We start from the raw sequence: 22,293 nt of genomic DNA, 5'->3' as shown, positions 1-22,293 counted from the left end.
ATGCAATGTCATAAATCATGTACAAAAGCATAGCATATATCAATTAACATGAATGCAAATCTAAACATGTCGAAGAATACAAATCTGTATTCAACATTTAAATCTTGACTCGACTCATTTCTAATCTAGGGATCCCGGTGTGAATAAGACGGTCTGTCACCTACTCAACCAATCGGGGCGACGGTACGTCTTATTCCTAGACTTCGGTCAACTCTGTATCGAGGGTCTACACATAGAGCAACTCTACTCCTATGCGTCGATACACCGAAACGTCTAGTTTTGGCCAGTATGCCAATATCTCCTATCTCAGGACTCGAATATAATTCAATAAACAAGGCATTACATAATGAAATGTAATAACAATCTAGTATGTGATTTAGAGAAACTCGTATCAAATCTGAATCGAGTTGTGCAATCCCGTGACCACATGAATTATACCTTTCTTGTCGCACTGTCTGTGTCGAGATCTTGAAGTCGGAATGTCACTCTGTCAAGACTAATCTGAAATGACCATATACAAATGTTCTATATCAAAACACAACTCAAGTAAGTCTTGGAATAATCAATAATCAGTCTCGGTACAAGTTGACGGCATAACGGCGTACTTCTTCGATACCGATAACTCAATCTCAACATATAACAATATCAAAATCTCATCAACATCACAATATAATCCTCTTCAACTTTGAAAATCGATATATTCTTCAAAAATACATGCTGAAAATCGAAACAATAGCATACTGTGTCCGAAAATCAATCTGACAACGAATATACGATGCTCTCTATATCAAGAACACATATTTACAACAAAATCATAATTCCCCAACATCTAAAATCTGATTCATGCTGAAAATGAGATATACTTACATCCTTAGATAGCTCTTGGTGTAAGGAACAATAATCTCAACTCGGTTTCCAATTCGGATGTGTAAATCTTGCACAGTACAAATCCTAAGGAATGAAGAAGCTTGAAGGAAACTAAGGGGAGTTCTCGGTTCTCTCTTTGCTGAAGGTGAAGACAATGAGGTGTCATTACAAATATTTATACCTCAGGCCATGTGTCAATGTAAAAATCAAAGGTGGCATTTCCGCATGCAGACCGCGGGTGCGGTCACTCCAGCACCGCGGGTGCGCTCATGTTTCGGCAAACCTTTTATTTTTCAAAATCACAGACCGCGGGTGCGGTCATTACAGGACCGCGGGTGCGGTCGCACCACCGCGGGTGCGGTCTTGCTTCGCACAAATTCACCAATTTTCTGTCAATGCACCGCGGGTGCGGTATCTCTAACACCGCGGGTGCGGTGTGGCTTCGGCCCTGCTGCTCAAAATCCCATAATTCATGCATTCTTATCTCTACAAGTCTAACATCAATGATACTGAGAATTCTTGAGCCTTACATTTCTCCCCCTCTTAGACAAAAGTTCATCCTCGAACTCGTACGCAAGTAATCATGCAAGTATACCCAAAACAGTATAATCAAAATTTAAAGGAAGACTCACATCATATGAATAGCTCTGGATGTTTCTGTCTCATATCAGACTCTGTCTCCCAAGTTGCTTCCTCGATGCCATGACGACTCCACTGAACCTTCACAAGCGGAATGGTCTTGGTTCTAAGCTGTTTCTCTTTCCGATCAAGAATCTGTATCGGTCTTTCAACATAGCTAAAAATCTGATCCAGCTCGGCTTCGTCAGGTTGAATGACATGAGAATCATCCGGCATGTATCGGCGCAACATCGATACATGAAAAACGTCATGTATACCGGACAGTGAAGGAAGAAGAGCAAGTCTGTAAGCTCGATCGCCAATCTTCTCAAGAATTTCATATGGACCGACATATCTAGGAGACAACTTTCCTCGCTTGCTAAATCTGACAACGCCTCTGAAAGGTGAAATCTTCAAAAATACTCTGTCTCCCTGCTCGAATACCAACGGTCTGCGTCTGACATTGGCGTACTTCGCTTGTCTATCCTGTGCTGTCTTCATTCTCCTCTGAATGATCTTCACTTTCTCGGTCATCTCACGAATCATATCAGGCCCTAACTCCGGTACCTCAGAGATATCATCCCAGTACAACGGAGATCTGCACTTCTTACCATACAAAGCTTCGAACGGTGCCATCTCAATACTAGTCTGATAGCTGTTGTTGTATGAAAACTCACACAACGGCAATGAATCTTGCCAACTAGTACCAAAGTCTAGTACTACAGCTCTCAGCATATCCTCTAAAGTCTGGATAGTCCGCTCTGACTGTCCGTCCGTCTGAGGATGATAAGCAGTGCTCAGGTGTAAAGTCGTACCCAAAGCCTGCTGTAAGCTGTGCCAAAAGTGAGAAGTAAATCGTGGATCACGATCTGATACGATCGACTTCGGCATACCGTGCAATTTGACGACCTCTCTGACATACAACTCTGCCATCTGATCGTGTCGATAGGTCATTCTGTACGGAATAAAGCACGCTGATTTGGTCAGTCTGTCTATCACAACCCAAATCGCGTCACAGCCCCGCGAAGATCGAGGTAACTTCGTCACGAAATCCATGGAAATGTGGTCCCATTTCCATTCAGGAACAGACAAACTCTGAAGTAATCCTCCGGGCTTCTTTCTTTCTGCCTTCACCTGCTGGCAATTCAGACATTTAGACACAAATTCTGCTATGTCTGTCTTCATTTGCTTCCACCAGAATTGCGTCTTCAAATCATTGTACATCTTCCTGCCACCAGGATGAATGCTGAACCGACTACAGTGTGCCTCTGACATGATCTGTCGTCTCAATTCTGGAACCTCTGGCACTACTAAGCGGTTATTCACATACAGAACAGAATCTCTAACCTGATACTCTGATATATGACCAGTTCTGACCATATCAATCGATTTCTGAACGCTCGGATCGATTCTCTGCGCTTCTTTGATCCTCAAAATCAGATCTGTCTCAATCTGAATCACAGCAAGTCGCAACGGTATACTCTCTGTATCAAATGTCAACCCAGACAAGCAACATTCTTCTACTAAACTCGATACACCTATAGTCGACAAGGAAAGAGCACATACCTTTCGACTCAAGGCGTCTGCCGCTGCATTCGACTTCCCTGGATAGTACTTGATCTCGCAATCAAAATCTTTCAGCAGATCAAGCCATCGTCGCTGCCTCATGTTCAACTCTGACTGAGAAAAGAGGTACTTCAGGCTCTTATGATCGGAATAGATCTCAAATTTCTCGCCATACAGATAATGACGCCAGATCTTGAGTGCAAAAACAATCGCCGCCAATTCAAGATCATGAATCGGGTAACGAGTCTCGTGCGGCTTCAGCTGTCTAGAGGCGTATGCTATCACGTGCCCTCGCTGCATAAGAACACATCCTAGCCCTCTGTGAGATGCGTCACAGTATACAACGAACTCACCTGTACCTGAAGGAATCGTCAAGACAGGCGCACTGGTCAGCCTCTTCTTCAGCTCTACAAAACTAGCTTCACAATCTTCAGACCACACAAATGGCATATTCTTCTGGGTCAACTGAGTGATAGGCTTCGCTATACTGGAGAAATCTCGGATAAAACGACGATAATACCCGGCTAGACCCATGAAACTGCGTATCTCCGGCACTGAAGTCGGTCTCGACCAACTGATCACAGCCTCAACTTTACTCGGATCTACCGCAATACCCTCTCCAGATATAATATGCCCCAAGAAGACAACCTGTCGCAGCTAGAATTCACACTTGGACAGTTTAGCATACAACTGCTCTTTTCTCAAAGTCTTCAGTACAATCCTCAGATGGTCTGCATGCTCAGTCAAACTCTTCGAATATACCAAAATATCATCGATAAACACAATCACGAAATCATCTAAATATCTCTGAAAAATGCGGTTCATCAAACTCATAAACACCGCTGGTGCATTCGTCAAACCGAAAGGCATAACAACAAACTCGTAATGTCCATACCTGGTTCGGAATGCAGTCTTCGGAATATCAATGTCTCTAACTCTGAGCTGATGATACCCTGATCTCAAATCAATCTTCGAGTATACAGAAGATCCCTGTAACTGATCAAACAGATCATCGATGCGAGGCAACGGATACTTGTTCTTCACTGTCGCCTTGTTCAACTGTCGGTAATCAATACACAGTCGCATCGAACCATCTTTCTTTCTGACAAAAAGTACCGGAGCACCCCAAGGAGATACAATGGGTCTGATATATCCCTTGGACAGAAGATCTTCCAACTGTGCTTTCAACTCTTTCAATTCAACAGGCGCCATCCTATACGGAGCTCTCGAAATATGAACACTGCCTGGGACAAGATCTATGCTAAAATCTACCTCTCGAACCGGAGGCAACCCTGGAATCTCATCAGGAAAAACATCTGCAAACTCGCAAACCACTGGCAAATCTGCCAATGCTGGGCTCGACTTCAGTAGGTCTACTGAATATACGAGAAAGCCCTCTGCTCCTCTCTGAAGCAATCTACTCATAGTCAGAGCACATACTAAGGGAATCCGAGATCTGGAACCCTTGCCGTAGAATTTCCACTCATCTGTCATTTCGGGTCTGAATCTGACAATGTTGTGGAAACAATCTACAGTGGCCCTGTACTTGGTCAACATGTCTATACCAACTATACAATCAAAATCAGCTAAACCAAGTACTACACAATCAAGATCGATCTCATGCCCCTCAAACTGAAGCATAAAGTGTCTAACAGTAGTCACAGATATCAAACCACTTCCCAACGGAGAAGCTATAGACACTACCGTAGACATCGACTCAACAGGCAATGAATGTCTCAATGCAAAATGTTCAGATATGAATGTATGAGATGCCCCTGTGTCTATCAACACATATGCAGGATAACCGCAAAGAAAACAGTTACCTGCAATGACGTCATTTGGCGCCTCCAGCGCCTGCTCCTCTGTCAGGGCAAAGACACGTGCCTGCTGTCTGGGAGGCTGACTCACCGTCTGACTACCTCCTGGTCTCTGCTGGGTCTGTGTGGAGGGTGGCTGGAAGGAGTGTACAGAGGATGCCTGTCTCTCCATCTGTGGCACTGGTGCTGATGACCCTGTACTCTGAAATCGTTGTGCACCTCTCTGGGGACAAACTCTAGCGAAGTGTTCCTGTTGCCTACAGATGTTGCAGCGTCCCATAACTCCTTGACACTGCTCCGTCGCATGTCGTCCTCCACACGAGCTACAATATACGCCACTGTAATCTGAACCCTGACCTCTCTGTCGAGATCCACTCGAACTCGATGAACTACTCCCGGACTTCTTAAACTGCTTACCCTTAGCCTTCAGAAATTCCTTCTTGCCACTACCACTAGCTCCACTATCGAAACGAGGAGGAGGTGGTGGAAATTGTACGGTAGTAGGCTGTGGCGGTCTCTGCCCCTGAACACCGTAGGAAGCCCCTCGCTGCCTGATCAAGCCAGCCTCTGCTCCCTTCGCTCGGTTCAGTGCCTCTGAAAAAGTACTAGGCCGGCCCGTGTTCACCAAGGTAAAGACATCGGGGTTTAGCCCGTTGATGAACTGATCGGCCACTGCCTCGTCGTTCCCGGCCACATGCGGTGCAAATCGTAACAATGCAGAAAATTTAGCCATATACTCCTCGATGTTCCACTGTCCCTGCTTCAAATTCGCAAATTCAGCTCCTTTATCTTTTCGGTAGGAAACGGGGAAGAAGCGCTGATAGAACTCATCTTTAAAGACTTTCCATGTGATATCAATGCCTCGGTGCTCCAAGGCTCTCTTCGTAGTCAACCACCAGCTCTTGGCAACCTCTTGCATCTGATGCCCTATCAGTTTCACATGTCGCTCATCAGTATATGCCAAAGACTCAAACAACATCTCGATATCATCGAGCCAGCTCTCGCACTCTACTGCATTCTCGGTGCCCTTCAAGGTAGGCGGATGGAAAGACTGAAATCTCTTCAATAAGGTCTCCATCGGTGTAGCGGTGACATCCATCTGTGCACCTGATGTGCTACCTTGCTCTGGCTGTGGTATACGTCTAGGCGGCATAGATCTGATTATCAAACTGATTAGTACACAATCAATATCATCTGTCTCAGCCCTCCTCTGATCATATACCTCTGATCGAGAATCGGTTATGATTCAGGCTTGAAATGCTGTAAATCAATTCAGATAATACAACACAACATATAATAGAGAAAGCAATAATCATGCTAGCATCTCAAAAGCAAGTAAGATGACTCGATCTACCCCGCTCATTCTATTCTATCTCAGTCTACAGAACCTACTGCTCTGATACCACCTGTTGTGGGGACCCGGGCTCTAACTCAATTCTTTTGGGATTTAATTGGATCTTTGCTCGAAAATGTGGGTCAAAAATTTGCTTTTAATATTAATTCAAATGTATAACTAAAGCATATCATGTCTTTAACTGAAATAAACAACATAATGTACATACATGTCTGTCTAGTACAACCATACACCAGTGTTTAAAAGTTTCGGTACAAGTCTAGTACAAACAACTAGTAGCTGCAACGCCCAAGATCACCACTCTATCAACAATCTCTCATCTTCCTTGTGACCCAGATCCTGCCCCACCTGTTGCCATGCATACATACAGACACGACAACAGCCGGATAACTCCGGTGAGAAACATATCCCAGTATAAAACATGGATGCATGCAATGTCATAAATCATGTACAAAAGCATAGCATATATCAATTAACATGAATGCAAATCTAAACATGTCGAAGAATACAAATCTGTATTCAACATTTAAATCTTGACTCGACTCATTTCTAATCTAGGGATCCCGGTGTGAATAAGACGGTCTGTCACCTACTCAACCAATCGGGGCGACGGTACGTCTTATTCCTAGACTTCGGTCAACTCTGTATCGAGGGTCTACACATAGAGCAACTCTACTCCTATGCGTCGATACACCGAAACGTCTAGTTTTGGCCAGTCTGCCAATATCTCCTATCTCAGGACTCGAATATAATTCAATAAACAAGGCATTACATAATGAAATGTAATAACAATCTAGTATGTGATTTAGAGAAACTCGTATAAAATCTGAATCGAGTTGTGCAATCCCGTGACCACATGAATTATACCTTTCTTGTCGCACTGTCTGTACTCCTTATACGATGCTCTCTATATCAAGAACACATATTTACAACAAAATCATAATTCCCCAACATCTAAAATCTGAATCATGCTGAAAATGAGATATACTTACATCCTTAGATAGCTCTTGGTGTAAGAAACAATAATCTCAACTCGGTTTCCAATTCGGATGTGTAAATCTTGCACAGTACAAATCCTAAGGAATGAAGAAGCTTGAAGGAAACTAAGGGGAGTTCTCGGTTCTCTCTTTGCTGAAGGTGAAGACAATGAGGTGTCATTACAAATATTTATACATCAGGCCATGTGTCAATGTAAAAATCAAAGGTGGCATTTCCGCATGCAGACCGCGGGTGCGGTCACTCCAGCACCGCGGGTGCGCTCATGTTTCGGCAAACCTTTTGTTTTTTAAAATCACAGACCGCGGGTGCGGTCATTACAGGACCGCGGGTGCGGTCGCACCACCGCGGGTGCGGTCTTTCTAGCACCGCGGGTGCGGTCTTGCTTCGTACAAATTCACCAATTTTCTGTCAATGCACCGCGGGTGCGGTATCTCTAACACCGCGGGTGCGGTGTGGCTTCGGCCCTGCTGCTCAAAATCACATAATTCATGCATTCTTATCTCTACAAGTCTAACATCAATGATACTGAGAATTCTTGAGCCTTACAAAATACCTCTTGAAAAATGCATGTGAACTTTCAGACCTCTGACTACTTGACATTCCTGCCGAAAATACATGGTTGAAATATGCGGCACCCACTTATGTCGCAACTCATACATCAATGACAGCCAATCATTTTCTACCAAGTTAGCACAATTCCTAACCTCTTCCCATGATCTCTAAAATTCAATAGAAGTCGTAGAATGTACAATGACATTTTTTATGCTTTGATAGTGGTCACGGAAAGTCACCGGGTTCAATTTATCTGGGAATTTGTTTAGAATGTTCCACAAACAATATCGATGAATTGTTTTAGGGAAAACTTCACCTATGACTTTCGTCATATCAGGATCCTGGTCAGTTATGATCAAGTGTGGTGCTTCTTTAGGCATGGCTTCTAGAAACTTATTAAGCAACCAAACAAAAGAATCAGTTTTTTCATCACTCAAAAATCCACAAGCAAAAATAATGGTCTGATGATGATTAACTCCTACAAATGGTGCAAAAATCATCCCATATTTGTTGGTGTTATACGTTGTATCAGACACCACTACATCACCAAATGTAGTGTATGCCCTCTTTGATATAGGATCCGCCCAAAAACACCGAATAAGTCTATTGTCTGAATCTGTGTCGTAATCAAAAAAGAAAGTTGAACTCTTGTCTTTCTCAGACAGAAAAAAATCAATCAATGTTTCGGAATCAATACCCTTGTGCTCATCCCTAAGCGTTTTCTCGTAGTTTCTTATATATCTTTCTGTGCAACCTACATGTTCAGGCCCTCCAGACTCTATTTCAAACAATCGCATTTGTTTACAAGTAGGTACATTCGCTTCTGCAAACTTTTGACTCAGTGCTTTCTTTGCTGCAGAAACAGTACGATGTGAGCGTAACAAAGGCACCTTTGAAGGTGTTGATAGTGGATGATTATGACTTTCCATGAAGGTACTAACAATCCAACCTAAACCAGTTTGTTCCTTCACAACTGAAATCTTTGACATACATCTAGTTCTAATCTCACCACGAGCTCTTTCCTTTACTGGTTCATCACTTTTTGATTGTTTACTCCATCTGTTTGCATCTGTATATCCTTCTTTAAAGCATACAAATTTTTTCCAGATAACTTTTTTTGTTTTGTTACTTTTTTTGCTATTGCTCATTCTTGTTAATCAGCTCCATGATTTTCGCTCTAGTGTTATTGAAAACCCAATCCATAATATCCTTCAATGGATTGGATCCATCATCAGGGGAAGCCTCATCGCTTTCCCTTACTTCATCATGAACTAATCGAGAACTTTAGAAATGAAACACGAGTCACACAAAATATGTAATTATATTTTAACTTTAATATAGCACAAACATTTTAGGGGAAAACATATGTAATCAAAATTTAACAACATACAAGCACCAGCAGCAGAAACATAAATACATACAGATTAATTTCAGTCATCAAAGCCCATTTCAGTTGTTCACATGTTTGTACTATCTGCAAATATGAAGACGATGATTAGAAAAATATTATCAAACAAACAAAATTTAAATGCATAAAATAATTTAAGTATTTGAGTTACCATCTATTGATCCAAAATCTTCTTCATCAGAGTTCTCATCTGTGTTATCATTATTTACAGTTGACCTGATAAACGAACTTTGTCATCTGTACTAATATTAAAGAAATTATTAACTTTTTTAAAAATTAATCAATACATACCCGTCTTTCAAATTTGGACAGTTGCGTTTGTCATGTGACACACCTCGATGCCCGCATCCACGACACTGTCTGCCCCTTGATGTTGAATTCTCCTTCGATGATTTTAGTCTCTTCACACGTCCTTTTGTTCTAATTTCTGAAGGATCAATGATACCAATGGCTCTATCCAAGGTTCTCCTGCTTTGAATTCCACTGCGTAAAGTTCTATTAATTAATATTCATCTCCTTTATTTTGCTATCAATAGAATCAAACTTTTCAGCCAAGAAGTTTGTCCCCTCATCACTGAAAGATGCATCATCAATTAAAGCTGAAGCTTTACAAGATACCCTCATATGTCTAGACATCAAACACCTATCTGGATCGCCGACCACATTTTGCTCAGCCATAGTGTATAGTACGCCAATCTTTGCATCTTTTGTCCATCGTTTGAGTATATATATACTGATCAGGTAAGTGGAACACTTGGTTGATACGAAAAAATGATAACATATGCCTGCACGGAGTACCCTCAAATTGAAATTTCATGCAACTACATGATATATCGTCTCTTTGTATGTCATGCGTAAGCAGCCTATGTTTGGCAGAAGAAGAACCTTGAAAATTAATGACATTGTAAACCCCAAACTCAATTCCAATAGATGCTTGTTGCACATAATAACCATGACTCAGACTAATTTCATTTTGAAACTCCAACCATTTGTTTTTCGTGTATACATTCACCATTTTCAATTCCATTGGCCAGTTCGATTTAACCTTTGGCCGCTCGTTCATATCAGTATGATCGGTAACTAACTCATTGTGTCTTTGGTGTCGAAGTGCCTTATTGAAACGAATTATAAAATCCATCAATGAGTTCTTGCTAAAGACGTACCTCTTGAAAAATGCATGTGAACTTTCAGACCTCTGACTACTTGACATTCCTGCAGAAAATACATGGTTGAAATATGCGGCACCCACTTATGTCGCAACTCATACATCAATGACAGCCAATCATTTTCTACCAAGTTAGCACAATTCCTAACCTCTTCCCATGATCTCTCAAATTCAATAGAAGTCGTAGAATGTACAATGACATTTTTTATGCTTTGATAGTGGTCACGGAAAGTCACCGGGTTCAATTTATCTGGGAATTTGTTTAGAATGTGCCACAAACAATATCGATGAATTGTTTTAGGGAAAACTTCACCTATGACTTTCGTCATATCAGGATCCTGGTCAGTTATGATCAAGTGTGGTGCTTCTTTAGGCATGGCTTCTAGAAACTTATTAAGCAACCAAACAAAAGAATCAGTTTTTTCATCACTCAAAAATCCACAAGCAAAAACAATGGTCTGATGATGATTAACTCCTACAAATGGTGCAAAAATCATCCCATATTTGTTGGTGTTATACGTTGTATCAGACACCACTACATCACCAAATGTAGTGTATGCCCTCTTTGATATAGGATCCGCCCAAAAACACCGAATAAGTCTATTGTCTGAATCTGTGTCGTAATCAAAAAAGAAAGTTGAACTCTTGTCTTTCTCAGACAGAAAAAAATCAATCAATGTTTCGGAATCAATACCCTTGTGCTCATCCCTAAGCGTTTTCTCGTAGTTTCTTATATATCTTTCTGTGCAACCTACATGTTCAGGCCCTCCAGACTCTATTTCAAACAATCGCATTTGTTGACAAGTAGGTACATTCGCTTCTGCAAACTTTTGACTCAGTGCTTTCTTTGCTGCAGAAACAGTACGATGTGAGCGTAACAAACGCACCTTTGAAGGAGTTGATAGTTGATGATTATGACTTTCCATGAAGGTACTAACAATCCAACCTAAACCAGTTTGTTCCTTCACAACTGAAATCTTTGACATACATCTAGTTCTAATCTCACCACGAGCTCTTTCCTTTACTGGTTCATCACTTTTTGATTGTTTACTCCATCTGTTTGCATTTGTATATCCTTCTTTAAAGCATACAAATTTTTTCCAGATAAATTTTTTTGTTTTGTTACTTTTTTTGCTATTGCTCATTCTTGTTAATCAGCTCCATGATTTTCGCTCTAGTGTTATTGAAAACCCAATCCATAATATCCTTCAATGGATTGGATCCATCATCAGGGGAAGCCTCATCGCTTTCCCTTACTTCATCATCAACTAATCGAGAACTTTAGAAATGAAACACGAGTCACACAAAATATGTAATTAAAGTTTAACTTTAATATAGCACAAACATTTTAGGGGAAAACATATGTAATCAAAATTTAACAACATACAAGCACCAGCAGCAGAAACATAAATACATACAAATTAATTTCAGTCATCAAAGCCCATTTCAGTTGTTCACATGTTTGTACTATCTGCAAATATGAAGACGATGATTAGAAAAATATTATCAAACAAACAAAATTTAAATGCATAAAATAATTTAAGTATTTGAGTTACCATCTATTGATCCAAAATCTTCTTCATCAGAGTTCTCATCTGTGTTATCATTATTTACAGTTGACCTGATAAACGAACTTTGTCATCTGTACTAATATTAAAGAAATTATTAACTTTTTTAAAAATTAATCAATACATACCCGTCTTTCAAATTTGGACAGTTGCGTTTGTCATGTGACACACCTCGATGCCCGCATCCACGACACTGTCTGGCCCTTGATGTTGAATTCTCCTTCGATGATTTTAGTCTCTTCACACGTCCTTTTGTTCTAATTTCTGAAGGATCAATGATACCAATGGCTCTATTCAAGGTTCTCCTGCTTTGAATTCCACTGCGTAAAGTTCTATTAATTAATATTCATCTCCTTTATTTTGCTATCAATAGAATCAAACTTTTCAGCCAAGAAGTTTGTCCCCTCATCACTGAAAGATGCAACATCAATTAAAGCTGAAGCTTTACAAGATACCCTCATATGTCTAGACATCAAACACCTATCTGGATCGCCGACCACATTTTGCTCAGCCATAGTGTATAGTACGCCAATCTTTGCATCTTTTGTCCACCGTTTGAGTATATATATACTGATCAGGTAAGTGGAACACTTGGTTGATACGAAAAAATGATAACATATGCCTGCACGGAGTACCCTCAAATTGAAATTTCATGCAACTACATGATATATCGTCTCTTTGTATGTCATGCGTAAGCAGCCTATGTTTGGCAGAAGAAGAACCTTGAAAATTAATGACATTGTAAACCCCAAACTCAATTCCAATAGATGCTTGTTGCACATAATAACCATGACTCAGACTAATTTCATTTTGAAACTCCAACCATTTGTTTTTCGTGTATACATTCACCATTTTCAATTCCATTGGCCAGTTCGATTTAACCTTTGGCCGCTCGTTCATATCAGTATGATCGGAAACTAACTCATTGTGTCTTTGGTGTCGAAGTGCCTTATTGAAACGAATTATAAAATCCATCAATGAGTTCTTGCTAAAGACGTACCTCTTGAAAAATGCATGTGAACTTTCAGACCTCTGACTACTTGACATTCCTGCAGAAAATACATGGTTGAAATATGCGGCACCCACTTATGTCGCAACTCATACATCAATGACAGCCAATCATTTTCTACCAAGTTAGCACAATTCCTAACCTCTTACCATGATCTCTCAAATTCAATAGAAGTCGTAGAATGTACAATGACATTTTTTATGCTTTGATAGTGGTCACGGAAAGTCACCGGGTTCAATTTATCTGGGAATTTGTTTAGAATGTGCCACAAACAATATCGATGAATTGTTTTAGGGAAAACTTCACCTATGGCTTTCGTCATATCAGGATCCTGGTCAGTTATGATCAAGTGTGGTGCTTCTTTAGGCATGGCTTCTAGAAACTTATTAAGCAACCAAACAAAAGAATCAGTTTTTTCATCACTCAAAAATCCACAAGCAAAAACAATGGTCTGATGATGATTAACTCCTACAAATGGTGCAAAAATCATCCAATATTTGTTGGTGTTATACGTTGTATCAAACACCACTACATCACCAAATGTAGTGTATGCCCTCTTTGATATAGGATCCGTCCAAAAACACCGAATAAATCTATTGTCTGAATTTGTGTCGTAATCAAAAAAGAAAGTTGAACTCTTGTCTTTCTCAGACAGAAAGAAATCAATCAATGTTTCAGCATCAATACCTTTGTGCTCATCCCTAAGCGTTTTCTCGTAGTTTCTTATATATCTTTCTGTGCAACCTACATGTTCAGGCCCTCCAGACTCTATTTCAAACAATCGCATTTGTTGACAACTAGGTACATTCGCTTCTGCAAACTTTTGACTCAGTGCTTTCTTTGCTGCAGAAACAGTACGATGTGAGCGTAACAAATGCTGTGGGGACCCGGATGCTAATCATCTTCTTAATCATCATTGGGATTTAATTAATCAGTTCTGATAAACAGGGTCTAAAAATTTTTCTTTTTAAAATGCAATTGCGGAAGGTAATGGAATCTAAATAATATACATCTCAGTATACAATACTTTTCAGTATAAAAGTACAATACTGTACAATCTAAGGCTAAGGTTTAGTTACTAAATTAAAGTAAATAAACAAGTCTACAGTAAGTCCGGAATCACCACGCTAAACTCGTCTTCTCTCGTCGTTTTCTCGACCCTGATCTTGCCCCACCTGTTGTCATGCACACATACAAAACAAGACAACAGCCGGATAACTCCGGTGAGAATAAATCCCAGTATAAAACATGGTAAGCATGTATATAAACAAACTAAATCATAAAACATGTTATCATGTATAGAAACAATCTAATTCATAGTCTATGAAATTAATCAAATAAGTATGCCACTCAATTCAGATAAACATGCATATAAACAATCTTAATCATAAAACATGCTAACCCAACCGAAAGCAGTAATGATGGGTCCCATGATCTAGGAGCCACATCCATATAAGCATGCACTTCCAATCAAATCATGTCTAGACTTGACTCGATCTATAACTCTAGGGATCCCGTGATGAATAAGACGTCAATGCCTGTTACCTACTCAACCGATCGTGGTAACCGTACGTCTTATTCCTAGACTTCGGTTCGAGCTGTATCAACGGCTGGCAATAGGAGTAATACCTGCTCCTAAGTTGAGATACACCGAACGTCTAGAAGTCTGACAATGACTGTCAAGACTTTCCTATCTTAAATGCAATGAATAACAATCTGTAAACAAAGCATAATCATATTCATAACTGAATATCACAATTATCTTACATGCTTGAATACAATTCTATAATCAAAGCATAATCAGGTAACAATATAACCAATAATCTAGTATGTGATTTTATTGGGAAACTCAAAATGATATCTCATTTGAGTTGTGGCTTCCCGAATATCACATGAATTATACCTTTGTCGTCCCGGTCTGACGAAGACGATGACCTGTATCCAACTCTGTCCATCTCGAATCTGAAATGACAATATCGAATACTCTGTATCAATGAATAACTCAATACATAATCTGTTCTGACCAATACTCAAATCAGTATACAATCTGATCAATATCTGAACAAGATACAATCTAATTCATGTCATCGACATTACAATAAAATCTGAATAATTACAGAGTCTGATCAATCTCAATCAATACTGAATCTGATCAGTATCAATCAACCGATGTTTCGACGGTATAATAATACAAGTCTGAATAACCCCGTCAATCTGAACATCACAAATATAATACTGAACTCATAATCTGTGCCCACATAATTTATACTCTGAATATTAACACAATTCTGATATAAAATCTCAGTCAATATCTTTCAAAAATCATAACAATTACAGGAACAATCTGTTCTTTAATCTGACTTCAATTCTATAATGTCTACGGTAGCAGAAACATCATATCTGAATCACATTCAATTCTAGCAACATCATATTTTCAAAATATCTCAAAACGTAACAAAACTTACGTCCAAATGAAGCCTGCGTTGCTAGGAACTCAATACCGTAATCGGATTTAAAATCAGACGGACGGATTGCCAAAATCTTCAATCAAAATCAAGAGCTTCCCTCGGTTCTTTATTTCTGATTCTCCAAGTATATATATATATATATATATATATATATATATATATATATATATATATATATATACACTCGTAACATGCATAAAAGCAAGTGGCTCATTCTTCATTTTACACGTCGCTCGCTAGGGCGGTCAAAACCTACCGCTAGGGCGAGTCAGTTTCGGTCGAGATCCTCGGCTGAACATCTCCTGTCGCTCGGGCGGTCAAAAGTTGCTCGCTAGGGCGAAGAACTTTCGGCCCTCACAAATTATACCTGCGCGCTCGGGCGGTGCTTTTCTGCCGCTCGGGCGCGAGATGTTCGGCCTAACATCTTGAGATGTTCGGCCTAACATCTTGAGATGTTCGATTCAACATCTTGGCTTAACATAAACCAACGCCCGGCTTCGTCATTTGAGTTCCTGTGACTTCCATTACGTCAATTAATCAACGTCTGATTAGAATGATTAAATCTCGGGCATTACATTTCTCCCCTTCTTAGATCTGAGTTCGTCCTCGAACTCACAAACAATCAATTCAGATAAATCAGAAGAAATGTGTACAGAGTTTAAACCAAAACTCAAATATCTGATTCCAGTCTGGAATAAGAATTCACGAAGTATAATGTCATAATACCCCTCAAACTAGTTCTGACAAAATCAATCTCATCATACTGGCTATACAACATCCGTATAAACCAATCTATAGCTTATCACCTATCAGTATCATCAGCTGTTAACAAATCTGTTTACCTCAAACAAAGACATAAACAATCTTTAGCTTCAACTACCAATCGTCATCATCCGACGTTGGTTTCTTAAATCTGTCTATTCTGAACTATCTGCATCTTCCTTCGAATTGTCTTCAAAAGAAATCTGTAGTACTCATCGTATACTGTCTTGTCTATACTATCTCATTACTCTTCTGATAAGCTGATAGCTATTGTCACACAGTAATACTGAATTATATCAATTAGTGCTAACATCCAGCACTAAAGCTGTACAAAACTTCCAATCTCTGGATAACACATTCTGACTGCCTGTCAATCTGTGAAACAATGTAAGAGAGAATTCATGATATACTCTATCACGAATACAATTCAAGCAAAATCACAATCTGATATAATCTACTTAAATTTTATGTTCCATCTGAACCTTTCTTTGACATCGATCTATGTCATCTAGTTCTGTTTGTACGTAATCTGGTACAAACTGATAGATATAGATTGAACAATCTGTCAATCTTAATCATATCATATCACAATCTGTAAAAAAAAATGGCAGTAATGTCATTACGAAAGCCATAGAAATGCACTCCCATTCCTATTCAGAAATATACAATTCTGTAATAGATCTTCTGATTCCTATCTTTCTGTCTTTTCTGTTAGCAATTTAGACATATCAGTACAATTTCTGCCAACATTTAATACAATTCTGTTATAACTGATCTCATCTTTCTATATCAAAACTATCTGTTCGAATACAATACATTCTCAATCATCAGACTGAACCCTGAATCCATGGCTGTAAGCTTCTGACAATATTTGTTCTTTCTGATTCGAACTATTTGATATACACAAATCAGTTAATAACATAAATGAAAGAAAATATACCTACCTGGTATTTGGCTCTGATTATCGATATCAAGTTCTGAACATTCTAAGCACATTTCTTGAATTACTGTAACTCTTGAATTCAACTCTGATTCTGTTGAAACTGTATATACTCTCGCTGGTTCACAATAATTTGTAGCATATACGGATTCAAAACACAGTAATATCAAATCAACAACGAAATATCAATATCCTATACAGATCTGGTGAGTTCAGTGAACTCATAAAACAAGAATTTCTGATAAATATCTTCATGTTATTCTGATCAACTGATATATCTCACCTGCAAATAGAATATGCTCCCCAAACAATATAAGATGTCTCAAATATGGATTTAGAACAATAATAATATTCAGCAGATATGAAGCAACAATCGAATAAAATAATCTGTCAAATCAGACAAAATATATTTCTGACATTTCTGAACTTTCTGATCTTTCTGATATCGGTATCTTATCTGTCACTGATTGCAATCTCAACTGTAACGAAATCAATCTGTATACTAACTTCAGATATCGCATACTCTGAATACAATCTGTTTCAAGCGGGATTCTTATCTGAATATTTTCTGTATACAATCATCACCGTCCTCAGAATATTCAATACAATCTTCAGATATTTGATTCGATCAATCAAATACTGCAAATATATCAGAATCTCATAGATATAACAAGTATAGAATCATCAGAACATTTCTAAATATACTGAAACATACCAAAGAGAAACACTAAATCAGATGTAACTCCTGGTCGGTACTCTTCTACAAATCTTTCAATTCATTCTGTATCATCCTGTACATTCAATGTCATTCTGTACCTTCGATGCTATTCTGCCTTAAATTCTAAAACAACAATCAATATCTGATCGGAATTTAATTCTGAAATCTATCTTTCTGATATAAAGCAAATCTGAAATCTTATCTGGGCTAATGTCTGCCAACTCGTACATTTCTGGCAAATCTGCCAATGCTACGCTCGATTTCAGTAGATCTACTGAATACATAAGGATACTATTTGTTCCTTTCTGTATCAATCGAGTCATAGACAATACAGATATCAAAGGAATTCTAAATCTAGAATCCTTACTGTGAAATCTCTATTCTTCAGCCATATCTGGTCTGAATCTTATACTTTCCTAACTGGAATCTATAATAGTTCTGTACTTGTTCAGCATATATATATATATATCAATAATGCGTTCAAAACAGAAAACACAAGTACATCATAATCTATTTCTATTTCATTCTCATCTTACTGTAGTATATAACATGTTACAGAAATCTCTGATATCAACATTTATCCAACAAGCAAGGAATCTATACTGCAGTATAAACAGATCCAACAGATACAGCATATCTCCATGCAGCTCCATCACAGATACTCGTAAAGAATGCATTAGTATGTATCACTACATATGGGATATAATCATAAAGAATAGTACATGTTATGAAATCTGGGTCGGTCCCTCTTTTCAACTCTGTTCCTTAAAATCTTCAGGAACGCTTCTGGGGACAAACTTTCGCAAAGTGTCCCGGCTGTCCACAATTATTGCATCTGCCAAGTACTCCTCAGCATCGCTCTGAGGAATGCCTCCCTCCGCTAGTACTGCAATAGACTCCAGTATAGCTCGGACTAGAACCACTGGAACTCGAGGAACCACTTCCCATCTTCTTGAATGACTTCTTTCGAGCTTTCAGCAAGTCTTGCTTTCCACTCGTACTGCCTCGATCAAATCGAAGAGGGGATTGCTGGGTCTGGGATGGCTTCACGCACAACCTCCCTAGCTGTCTAATCACACTTGCTTCAGCTCTCTTTGCTCTACCCAATATATCAGCAAAATGGTAAGGTCGTTGCAAATTCATCATTGCAACTACCTCTGAATTCAATCCTCTGATGAACTGATTCACTACAGCTTCATCATTCCCAGCTAAATAAGGAGCAAAACGCAGTAACGTAGAGAATTTAGCAGCATATTCATCAATATTCAGTTGGCTTTGTCTCAAATTTTCAAATTCTGCTCTTTTGTCCTCCCGGTAGGAAACTGAGAAAAATCTTTGATAGAATTCAGCTTTGAAGACTTCCCACGTGATCACAATACCACGTTGTGCTAACACTCCTTTAATTGTAATCCACCAATTTCTGGCAGCCTCTTGTAACTGGTGGAATACCAATTTAACTTTCTGGTCATCTGTACAGTCGATTAGATCAAACAAGATTTCTATGTCATCTAACCAGTTCTGACAATCTTCAGATGTCTCAATACCACTCAAAATCGGCGGCTGAAATAACTGCAATTCTGCCAACTTTACTTCCATCGGAGTTTCTGATACATCTATCTGTTCAGACGAAGTACTATCCTTTTCTGGAATTCTCCGAGGCGGTATATCTGATAATCAAACCGGTTAGTACATACTCTATACAATCTGTCTCAGCCCTCCTCTGATCATATACTTCTGATCCATACTCGGTTCTGATTCAGGCTTATCAATTACATGCTGCAATCAACTCAGATACAAACAACATGTAATAGGGAAAGCAATAATCATGCTAGCACACACCATGCCAATCAACATTAACATAAATCTCATGCTAGCAATCACATGCAAGGTAAGAAAGACTCAATCTACCCCGCTCATTCTCTTCTATCTCAGTCTAAAAGATCTATCAGCTCTGACTATCTTAACCTAAAAGATCTATCTCTAAAAGATCTATCGCTAAAGGAACTATCAGCTCTGATATCACCTGTTGTGGGGACCCGGACGCTAATCATCTTCTTAATCATCATTGGGATTTAATTAATCAGTTCTGATAAACAGGGTCTAAAAATTTTTCTTTTTAAAATGCAATTGCGGAAGGTAATGGAATCTAAATAATATACATCTCAGTATACAATACTTTTCAGTATAAAAGTACAATACTGTACAATCTAAGGCTAAGGTTTAGTTACTAAATTCAAGTAAATAAACAAGTCTACAGTAAGTCCGGAATCACCACGCTAAACTCGTCTTCTCTCGTCGTTTTCTCGACCCTGATCTTGCCCCACCTGTTGTCATGCACACATACAAAACAAGACAACAGCCGGATAACTCCGGTGAGAATAAATCCCAGTATAAAACATGGTAAGCATGTATATAAACAAACTAAATCATAAAACATGTTATCATGTATAGAAACAATCTAATTCATAGTCTATGAAATTAATCAAATAAGTATGCCACTCAATTCAGATAAACATGCATATAAACAATCTTAATCATAAAACATGCTAACCCAACCGAAAGCAGTAATGATGGGTCCCATGATCTAGGAGCCACATCCATATAAGCATGCAGTTCCAATCAAATCATGTCTAGACTTGACTCGATCTATAACTCTAGGGATCCCGTGATGAATAAGAAGTCAATGCCTGTTACCTACTCAACCGATCGTGGTAACCGTACGTCTTATTCCTAGACTTCGGTTCGAGCTGTATCAACGGCTGGCAATAGGAGTAATACCTGCTCCTAAGTTGAGATACACCGAACGTCTAGAAGTCTGACAATGACTGTCAAGACTTTCCTATCTTAAATGCAATGAATAACAATCTGTAAACAAAGCATAATCATATTCATAACTGAATATCACAATTATCTTACATGCTTGAATACAATTCTATAATCAAAGCATAATCAGGTAACAATATAACCAATAATCTAGTATGTGATTTTATTGGGAAACTCAAAATGATATCTCATTTGAGTTGTGGCTTCCCGAATATCACATGAATTATACCTTTGTCGTCCCGGTCTGACGAAGACGATGACCTGTATCCAACTCTGTCCATCTCGAATCTGAAATGACAATATCGAATACTCTGTATCAATGAATAACTCAATACATAATCTGTTCTGACCAATACTCAAATCAGTATACAATCTGATCAATATCTGAACAAGATACAATCTAATTCATGTCATCGACATTACAATGAAATCTGAATAATTACAGAGTCTGATCAATCTCAATCAATACTGAATCTGATCAGTATCAATCAACCGATGTTTCGACGGTATATATATACACTCGTAACATGCATAAAAGCAAGTGGCTCATTCTTCATTTTACACGTCACTCGCTAGGGCGGTCAAAACCTACCGCTAGGGCGAGTCAGTTTCGGTCGAGATCCTCGGCTGAACATCTCCTGTCGCTCGGGCGGTCAAAAGTTGCTCGCTAGGGCGAAGAACTTTCGGCCCTCACAAATTATACCTGCGCGCTCGGGCGGTGCTTTTCTGCCGCTCGGGCGCGAGATGTTCGGCCTAACATCTTGAGATGTTCGGCCTAACATCTTGAGATGTTTGATTCAACATCTTGGCTTAACATAAACCAACGCCCGGCTTCGTCATTTGAGTTCCTGTGACTTCCATTACGTCAATTAATCAACGTCTGATTAGAATGATTAAATCTCGGGCATTACAAATGCACCTTTGAAGGAGTTGATAGTGGATGATTATGACTTTCCATGAAGGTACTAACAATCCAACCTAAACCAGTTTGTTCCTTCACAACTGAAATCTTTGACTTACATCTAGTTCTAATCTCAACACGAGCTCTTTCCTTTACTGGTTCATCACTTTTTGATTGTTTACTCCATCTGTTTGCATCTGTATATCCTTCTTTAAAGCATACAAATTTTTTCCAGATAACTTTTTTTGTTTTGTTACTTTTTTTGCTATTGCTCATTCTTGCACTAAAACCAGATTCTCGTGTGCATTGGTTGTAGAACGAAAACGCCTCCTCTAAAGATTCGAGTTTCATCCCTATTTCTGGCTTTTGATTGTATCCAACTTGGGGAATGTATGACAGTTCATCGCCGCTGTTTTCTTTCATTCTATAAATATGAAATTAAAAAAAATTAAAATTGCTACACATACTATGTTGGCTAGCTCTGCAAACAATTGATGCAAAATTCCGAAATTTTTTTTAATGATAAGAATGGCTCATGCTCGAGGTTTTCTAATACATTCACACATACACCGAACCCGATTTTTATTTCCAACAACCTCGATTTACATTCACGCATATATTTTTATACCCGAGGTTTTCTAATACATTCACGCACATATTCTACCTACAAAATCCGAAATTCGAAAAATCTTCGGAATAAGAAATTTCCAACAACCTGGATTTACCTTCTGATTTGAGGTGCCCGGGAAAAGCCTGCA

The 22,293-nt window shown here is 38.9% G+C and overlaps 3 protein-coding genes across 3 annotated transcripts; all 3 read right to left on the bottom strand.

Annotated features, from left to right (window-relative positions):
• Window positions 1–7,940: 7,940 nt before the first annotated feature.
• Window positions 7,941–8,762, bottom strand: LOC140835879 (protein FAR1-RELATED SEQUENCE 5-like). Its single transcript, XM_073201289.1, has one exon. The coding sequence runs from the start codon at window positions 8,760–8,762 to the stop codon at window positions 7,941–7,943; it is 822 nt and encodes a 273-aa protein (XP_073057390.1).
• A 148-nt stretch (window positions 8,763–8,910) lies between these two features.
• On the bottom strand, window positions 8,911–11,332 carry LOC140835878 (protein FAR1-RELATED SEQUENCE 5-like). The gene is made up of 4 exons (XM_073201288.1): window positions 10,345–11,332; window positions 9,473–9,608; window positions 9,333–9,397; window positions 8,911–9,044 (listed from the first exon to the last, which is right to left on the bottom strand). Exons 1-4 carry the CDS (start codon window positions 11,330–11,332, stop codon window positions 8,911–8,913), a joined length of 1,323 nt encoding a protein of 440 aa, XP_073057389.1.
• Window positions 11,333–11,480: 148 nt separating this feature from the next.
• Window positions 11,481–21,958, bottom strand: LOC140835876 (protein FAR1-RELATED SEQUENCE 5-like). Its single transcript, XM_073201287.1, has 7 exons — window positions 21,554–21,958; window positions 16,465–16,528; window positions 13,230–13,766; window positions 12,637–12,963; window positions 12,043–12,178; window positions 11,903–11,967; window positions 11,481–11,614 (listed from the first exon to the last, which is right to left on the bottom strand). The coding sequence occupies exons 1-7, from the start codon at window positions 21,956–21,958 to the stop codon at window positions 11,481–11,483; spliced, it is 1,668 nt and encodes a 555-aa protein (XP_073057388.1).
• Window positions 21,959–22,293: the final 335 nt, after the last annotated feature.

Source organism: Primulina eburnea, chromosome 7 (assembly GCF_022965805.1).
Source record: "Primulina eburnea isolate SZY01 chromosome 7, ASM2296580v1, whole genome shotgun sequence".
Classification (NCBI taxonomy): Eukaryota; Viridiplantae; Streptophyta; class Magnoliopsida; order Lamiales; family Gesneriaceae; genus Primulina; species Primulina eburnea.
The sequence above is the reverse complement of the archived record's forward strand: the minus strand, read 5'-3'. Positions and strand labels throughout refer to the sequence as shown.